This window comes from Engraulis encrasicolus, chromosome 12 (assembly GCF_034702125.1).
Source record: "Engraulis encrasicolus isolate BLACKSEA-1 chromosome 12, IST_EnEncr_1.0, whole genome shotgun sequence".
In the NCBI taxonomy this organism is placed as follows: Eukaryota; Metazoa; Chordata; class Actinopteri; order Clupeiformes; family Engraulidae; genus Engraulis; species Engraulis encrasicolus.
The window spans coordinates 19,456,471-19,465,268 of NC_085868.1; the positions used below are offsets into that span (position 1 = coordinate 19,456,471).

Sequence of the window (8,798 nt, forward strand, 5' to 3'; positions counted from 1 at the left end):
GCCAGCCTTGCTGCCTTTTTTTTTTGCTCCCCGCCTGGCATTTGGGTATCCAGCAGAAGCCATTATAGGGGTGGGTAGTTGTGAGGGCAGGGGGGCAGGAATCACTCTGTGCTGTGCTTAGTAATTCTCAGATATTCAATCTTCCAGAGTTATAGTGGTTTGTGTCCAGAAGGGGGGAAAAAAAGTTTTTGGTGAGAGCCTACTTTAAAAAGCAGCTCTCTGTATGGGATTTGAAGAAAAGATGGAGATTGAGAGGAAGAGACTGAAACTGACTGTTTTTTTTTAATGACCTGGGCTAGGATAGCCTGTGTAAGAATAACAACAACAACAACAATAATAAGAAGAATAAAAGTAATAATAATAATATTGGCATTCATTATGTACTGATCATAATTACATGATGCCATTGAAAATAAACAAAAGAAGTAGGGACAGCAGTGGAGTAAATGTGAAGTGCTAGTGCATATTGAAGTGGCGGATGGCTTGTGATTGATTGATTATCAGTAGTGTATTGAATTGTTCCCATCAAAAATAATTATGGAAGAATCATTAAATTGAGTAAAACACTCAATGTTCCAATGAATTTGTGAATAATGCATTATTCATCGAGGACAAGGCTATGTAGTTTCTGTTTAGATTACAGAACTTCTTCCAGCGACTACTTAGTTCTAATTCACCTTTGAGCCGATATAGGAGCGTTTGCATGAGGCCAAACGTGATCAAAGTCCACCGCTCCAACTCATGCTGTCTGTCTGCTAATGGATATGATCAAGCGTTACACATGTGACCAACATAAGGACACCGTTTTTACTGTAAAGCGCTTTTCTGTGACGAATTGTTAGGCTACTGTGCTTCTCATGCGTAACGGGCTTCACGGGAACGAAAGCCATAAACTGGTACAGGGGTCAACGGAAAATGATTAGCCAAGGCGATTTAGCCTACATGCGTATGTTTACAATGTCAGGAGGGGTAAAAGATCATCACATTGGAATTTGACACTGGTGAGCGAGCGAGGTCCATTTGCTGTCGGAGGTTAACTTTTTTGAAGTAAGTAGACTATTGGAAATGTTTGAATAATCATTCAGGACGGGCACGTTTAGATAATTATGATTATGATAATTTAGCTCATTAAAATCACATTAACTCCCTTCACGTTCGAGTGAGAAGTCCTTGAATTGAACAATACACACGTAATAATCAGATAGCCACCTCTCCAATTTGTATCTGTTGTGCCTCCTGTGCCCCCGTCACTGTGAACTCGCCGTATGATTTTAGGCACAAATGGATCCGTTCAGTGCGCCAACACCGAAAGACGCTATTGAACAAGTGGCAAAGTTTCTAAACTGCAAATCAACTTCATATGAAGTCGCCAAATTCCTTGACGAACACGACGACTTGCGGCACCTGCGAGAAGAGTTTGTCATTCCCAAAGTGTCACAACTACCCCCATGTAAGTAGAAAAACGTCATTTGCTCTACATGATCTCGGAGGAAATGCGTCCATTTTCTCACGCTAACAAAAAAACTGAAATTGCGTCCAGGTGACGCTTTTGCACACATGGTGGTCAGTGACCGGTTCCTACTGGGAAAGTTTTTGGTCAGGTCAGGGCACAAATTTAAAACGTAGAACATGGCTTTACTGAAAGGTTAGGTTTAGGGATGGTTTGGTCAGGGAACAATTGTAAAACTCAGAAACATTGCATTACTGACAGGTTAGGTTTAGGGATGGTTTTCGGAAGGGCACAGCTAGACCAATCAGAATCTACCTAGTGCTCCAGAGACCAGGGGTTCCCAAACTTTACCATGACAAGGCCCCCCATGAACTGACAGATTCCAGCCAAGCCCCCCCTCACATGGGCCGTGTCACACTATTGTTTTTTGTGCACTTTTTCCACAACCACAGTCTTGGTCTGTGTGTCAGTGCCCCATATAAAAAATAGAATTCAGAGATGAAATACATTATTATAATGCAGTTCTCAACTAATATTGTTCAGTTTATGTTTGCTTATTTTGGTGTACATTAATTAATACATTATTATAAACCACTGCTCTAGAAAACAGGGAAAACGTCAGAATGTGGACGCAATCTCGGATGTTGGTATGCATGAGAAATTGGACACAATTTTATTCGGCTTGCTTGGCGGTCTAGACACCAATATGTGCAGTATGTAATGGGCGTTTTGGTTGTATGGACATTTGTTTGGCCATTTCCTTTTATAGTCTTAAAGATTCTCTCTAGCCGCGGGTTCTGGCCGACCTCTCTATAGTTGTGCATATTCAGGAGCAGCGTTATCCTCAAATAGGTCAGCTGACGCCTTTCTGCACAGGTCATCTGCATTTGTATTATCAGGTGCTGCCTCAGGTGCACCTCTGACATGCTCCGCATCCTTCTTCCTCCTACTTTTTTTTCTTTTCCTGGGGACAAAGAAAAGTCTGTGGCAGGGCTGGACTGGGGGAGAAATAGGGCCTGGGCAATTTTGTCGTAAAGGGGCCCCTGCAGAACTGACTCACCAGTGAGCCTTGCACCTTCGTGGGCCCCTATTTTCAGAATGTTAACACCCCCCCCCCCCTTTTACATTTCTGTAAATAGGGGCCCACAAGGGTGCGGGGCCCACCGGGAAATGCCCGCTATGCCAGATGGCCAGTCCAGCCCTGGTCTGTGGCCTATACCGTATAAAAAAACGGGGCTACTGCATCAACGTTGACTGGATGGAATGGATTGCACTAATGTGCCGTTAATCTTCTTGCCACAGCTGACCTGGCGCTGGTGGATGGCTCGCAGGAGTGCCTCTACTTTGTGGGCAACTCGCTGGGGCTGCAGTGTGTGTGTGTGTGTGTGTGTGTGTGTGTGTGTGTGTGTGTGTGTGTGTGTGTGTGTGTGTGTGTGTGTGTGTGTGTGTGTGTGTGTGTGTGTATCAGGAGTGTTCCTGTCCCTACACTGCCACTAAAGAGAGTGTGTGTGTGTGTGTGTGTGTGTGTATGTGTGTGTGTGTGTGTGTGTGTGTGTGTGTGTGTGTGTGTGTGTGTGTGTGTGTGTGTGTGTGTGTGTGTTGCCACAGCTGACCTGGCGCTGGTGGATGGCTCGCAGGAGTGCCTCTACTTTGTGGGCAACTCACTGGGGCTGCAGCCAAAGCTGGCCAGGAAGTACCTGGAGGAAGAGCTAGACAAATGGGAACAGATGTAAGTCCTGGCAGCAGGCCGGCCGCTCCAGTTGCACGTTTCTGATGTGTGGTGGTTTTTTATTATTTTTTGTAAAATTTGCATAGGGTAGGCACTGGTGTGTGTGTGTGTATGTGTGTGTGTGTGTGTGTGTGTGTGTGTGTGTGTGTGTGCGTGCGGGCGTGGTGTGTGTGTGTGTGCGTGCGTGCGTGCGTGGTGTTTGCGTGCGTGCGTGCGTGCGTGTGTGTGTGTGTGTGTGTGTATTGAGCTGATTGTGGAGGAAGGAAGAGGTCAGGCAACTTCCATTAATCTGGATATAGATACAGGAATTGTGTTTTAGTGTGTTTATCTATCAGAATATGTTTGCGATTCTTAACCATGGCTGAAGTGAACTGTGTCTGCATTGTCCATGACTGAAGTGACCAGTGCCCAGCTAAAGAGCCAGTCCGATAGCCCAACGCTACCGATACTGTATGAGGCTTCGGGAGGGAGGTTTACTAACGTTCCACGCCACACTCTGATAGTTGGCCTTTGTTACTATAGCAACACCCATAGAGGGGGGCCTTTCTTGTTGTCTGACCCAGGGGCCCATGGAGTCATAATCCAGCCCTGAGCATTCATGCTGTAAAAATGCGATTGAACAAAAAAAATGATTCGCATGAAATTCAAGAACAGAAACAAACAAACTCAATGACTCCCTACAGCATTTTATTCACATCATCACCATGTTTTTGTTGTCTGTGTTTGCAGGGGTGTACATGGCCACATGGTGGGCTCCCGGCCTTGGGCCTGGGCCGAGAACAACATTGAGAAACTCATGGCCAACGTTGTAGGTAATGCCCTCTCCTCTTTTCCCAGAATGAGAATCTTCATAGACATCATAGACATCCTGTCCGTGTATATAGACTAGCAAGTTGGTGCATGGTTCTTGCTCAAGGTTGCAAGATGGCATCATGTCTGTTTATTTTCTGGTATTAGCACTAACAAGGATGCAGCAAAAATATGAGGTTGTTGAAAATGCATATTTATAAAGTGTAAAGCTAGACGTGAGGGGTGAGATGGGAGAGTGTTTTTGGGTTGTGGGAACTTGAAGCCAGGTATCTCTTCCAACTCCATGCTTAAACAGATGTACCCCCTTGTACACAGCAGTTTTTTGTGGAGAAGTATTCATCATTTTTATAGTGATGCATTATGCACTAGGGAAGGCATTTGGGATAAGGAAGTGTATCGTTTGAGATAGAAGCTAAGCACAGACACTGTCCAAACAGCATCAATGTTTCATCAGTGCTGTATGAGGATCAGATGGATAGTGGAAGTAATTAATAATGGCAATGCCAAGTTTGCACTAATGGAGTCTGACAGAAGTAAACGCTGCAACAACATCCTACTGACAGAATCTGTGATGATGGGGGATAAATATGATGGTGATTATGGTGATAAGAATGTGTACACATTTTTCTTATTTAATATCTCATGGAAGGAAAGGAAGGATCATTTCTTGCCGAATACAGAGTACTGACTTTCGGAAAGTGGAAAAAAAATCTTACACAGAAGACGCAAGATATTTATTCACACAGCAATGATGATGATATTTCATCTGTAAAGTTACATGTGAGCGCTTTACATTTTGAACATGTATGCACTACGATCCATGGTCAATATTTAAAATTATCAAGCTTTTGGTTGACCAATCGGCAGAGATGAGATTCTATAAAAATGCATTCCTCATCTAAACTGGATACTTGCAAAATAGACCTATACAACCACTGTACTTGTTTCTGTAAAGTTGAGGTGACTAACACAGCGTTGAAAGTGTTACGGCTGGTGATAATTGTTTACTAGTTATTCTGTAAACACGTATCACAGGTAATACTGTACACAGTGTCATGCCATCATTATCATCCAAGTCCAGTCTCACGCACATCCAAATACTTGTTTCGGGTGCAGGTTCAAAAACGTGAAGTTCATATGGTAATGAAAAGAACTGCACACTGGTGAGCTCCCATTTACTCCATTTTTCCCGAAGTCAAAGTCAAAGTCAAAGTTAACTTTATTATCCCAGATGGGAAATTCAAATGGTCAAGGTGCGTATCAGTACAGTACAGAACATTCAGACAGGGTAGACAAGACATAAAAAACAGATAACAAAGTAGAATAATTAAATACCCCCCCTCCTTTCCACACAACTAGACTGCTGCATCCCCCCCCCACACACACACACACACCCACACACACACATAACACAGACACACGCACGCACACACACATACCACCACAGTGTCAAGTCCCTTGTTGAGAACCGTGTCTTTCATTAACAATTCTGATTGCAGAGGGAACAAATGACTTACTGAACATGGTTGTTCTTATTTTCGTTTGTAGTAGCCTACCCTTGCCATGTTGACTTAACTGAAATCTGTTAAGTAAAGGGTGGGTAGCGTCTTTAGAATGCTTTCAGCCTTGTGTAGTATGACATCTTGAAACAGCTGAGCAGCTGATGTTTGATTGGGTGCAATCAAACATCAGCTGCTCAGCTGTTTCAAGATGTCATATAATAATAATAATATAATAATACATTTTATTTTTCAGCGCCTTTCAAAATACCCAAGGACACTTTACAATCAAAACAAATACATAACAGTAGGGAAAGTATAACAAAGCTTCAGTGAATTAACAATAGGAGAGTAATTAAAATGCAAAAATAAAATAGAAATAAAAGTACAATAAAAATAAATGTTTTAAAATAAGTTAGTAGAAGTAGAATGCATTTGAAAATAAAATAAGAATGAGGGGGAAAATAATAATATGTAAAATAAAAAATAAACTGATCATTAAAATAAAGTGGAAGTGCCTGTCAGTGATATGTCATCATAATCATCCTCCATGTTGTGTCGCAGGAGCTAAAGAAGAAGAGGTTGCCCTCATGAACGGCTTGACGGTCAACCTTCACCTGTTACTGGTAACATCCTCCACCTCACCTACAGCACTGCCACCACCAGGCCTGGAGTGGTAATCTGGCATGCAGGGCATTTCACAGGGGTCGATTCTGGGTTTCATTTGCATATTTTTAGAGACTGGTCCAAAATTTAAAGGTCCCAGGCAGTGGTGTAGTCTACTTTTTTGAAGAGGATATAGGCTACTGTATATTTGAGCATTATTTGAGGTGGGTATACTTTATATATTTGCGCTATTCTAAATAATTGATCAATCAATTTTAAGTGGGTATGCTGAATCTCAGAAATTTAGAAGTGGGTATACTGCGTATACCTGCATTCTACGTAGACTACATCACTGGTCCCAGGCTTGGCCTGGCCACCACTTATTGATTAAATACTACTACTACTACTACTACTACTACTACTACTACTACTACTACTTATGATATTTATTGTTTAGATAAGCTATATCTAGCTGCCTGTTTTAGTCAGGCCAAGAGCAATGTAAATGTCTTTTCTGATCTCCAGAAAAATGGGGAACTCCACCCACTTAGTCGGAAACCAGTAAGCAAACCTAGGGAGGCGGGTCAACCATGTCGCTTGGGAAACGTTAATTGTTATGCTCTTGGTCAGACCAAGTCTCGAAGAGATTTGAAAGTCGATGATTATCAGGCTAGTATGTAGCAACCTGTTGTACAGTACATTAACCTCTGGCTGTATTTTCCTGTCTGCCCATAGCTCTCTTTTTACAAACCCACTGCAGAACGGCACAGAATCCTCTTAGAAGACAAGGCTTTTCCATCTGACCATGTAAGCAACCATTTCACTTCACGGCTATATGCAGCACTTTATGTGCCAGATGATTGAAGGATGTGTGGTTTGGTGCAAAATTTAGTAAAGCATACACTACAATATAGTACTTGTGAAAGCTAAGAAATGACTTGATTGTTTATTGTTATCAATGGTTCGTGACAGTGCATTTCTGCACAGTCTGCGCAGCGCCATTTCCAGGCTATTTCCTAACCAGAATGCATCGGAATTTCACATTGCGCATGTGCGCTGCTCTGACTGAATTGCGCCAATGAACGTGACCAATGTAAGTAGAGGGAAGTTTAGGAGTAGATGGTCAAAAGCTGTATCTTTAATTTTCATTTGTTTAAAAAATATATTCTGTATAAAAATACACATAAAAATGTACACAACCATTGTCTAGGTGCAGGATCAAGTATTGAAGTTCCAGTACAAAGAAGTTTGCGCACCTCAAATCTTTAGACTTCTTGTAATCCATGTCACAAAATAATGTGCAACATGCGGTCAAAACGTCTACTCATTCTGTGCCATGTATTACTGTACTGTAAAATACTTCTCATATTTCTTTATATGTAACTGAATACCTAAATATTGTTAATGCAAAGTCACAAGCTCCTATGTCCATAAACCCATATGAATACATACGAAATGCTTTCTAGAAACCATTTACATTGGAAATGGCATGATGGAAGGCCAATGGGGTTTGAAGAAAAGATGTACACACAGTTCTCAGACATCTCCACTTTGAAGGCTGTCCTCCACCTAACAATATAAATACATTTGTGTTCCTCTTACAGTATGCCGTGGAATCTCAAATCTCCTTGAGAGGTTTCGACCCTGAGAAGAGCATGTTGTTGATGTCGCCAAGGGAGGTAAACAACTATGGAAAAGCTGTTCAAATTTAGATACATACATACATACATACATACATACATACATACATACATACATACATACATACATACATACATACATACATACATACATACATACATACATACATACATGCATACATACATGCATACTGTACATTCATAGATACATAGATACATAGATTAATAAATACGTATGTAGATAAAGTACAGACAGACCGACAGACAGACAGGCATATATAGCATAGATGGAAAGCAAGACATTAATATTCCTACAACTACTTAGGTCATGACAGAGTAGGCGCACTGTGAGGACAAACGGTGAACTCGAAAAACAAATAAATGGACGGCATTGAAGTGAGAAAGCAATAACAGCAGTTACCCGGCACACTGACAGCTTATTCTTGCTGACATTTTTGGAACGAAATAGACGTTCAGTGCTTATCCTTGCCTTTGGCTCAGAGTCCTATGCCATCCAATGTCACGGGAGATGCCATCTCTCATTAGAGGTGAGGTGCTTATGTGAACGGATGTACTCTTGACTGTACGACCATGTTTTGCACTGTGTGTGCCGTTGACTGTTGCATTTACCACTTGGCGAGGTGTGTGTGTGTGTTTGTGTATGAATGCATCAGGCAAGTCTGTGTATATCTGTGTCTGTGTGTGTGTGGGATGCGGGGGGTATAATTATGTCTGTGTGTTTGTGTGTACATGTGTATGTTGGAATATGTTTGTGCATGTGTATGTTGGAATACAATTGTGTGTGGATGTGTGTGTGTGTGTGTGGGCGAGTGAGTGTGTGTGTGTGTCTGCGTCTGTGTGTGTGTGTGTGTGTGGATGTGTGTGTGTGTGGGCGAGTGAGTGTGTGTGTGTGTCTGCGTCTGTGTGTGTGTGTGTGTGTGCATGCGTGTGTGCATTCGCATGTCTTGCCACTCTGCCAGGGCGAGGTAACGCTTAGGACAGAGGACATCCTGCGCACGATCGAGGAGGAGGGAGATTCAATCGCCGTCATCATGTTCAGCGGC

At 42.3% G+C, this 8,798-nt stretch overlaps 1 protein-coding gene across 2 annotated transcripts in view; it reads left to right on the forward strand.

Moving 5' to 3' along the window:
* The first annotated feature begins 744 nt into the window (after positions 1-744).
* kynu (kynureninase) overlaps positions 745-8,798 on the forward strand; it is a 21,388-nt gene continuing 13,334 nt past the window's right edge. Inside the window, exons 1-8 of one of the 2 annotated variants that reach the window (XM_063211731.1) lie at positions 745-1,047; positions 1,276-1,450; positions 3,059-3,179; positions 3,909-3,991; positions 6,053-6,114; positions 6,830-6,901; positions 7,699-7,773; positions 8,715-8,798. The exon at positions 8,715-8,798 is cut by the window's right edge and continues 63 nt beyond it. In XM_063211731.1, coding sequence (XP_063067801.1) covers positions 1,282-1,450; positions 3,059-3,179; positions 3,909-3,991; positions 6,053-6,114; positions 6,830-6,901; positions 7,699-7,773; positions 8,715-8,798 — 666 coding nt within the window. In that variant the 5' untranslated portion in view covers positions 745-1,047; positions 1,276-1,281. The other variant, XR_010036845.1, reaches the window with a different exon arrangement.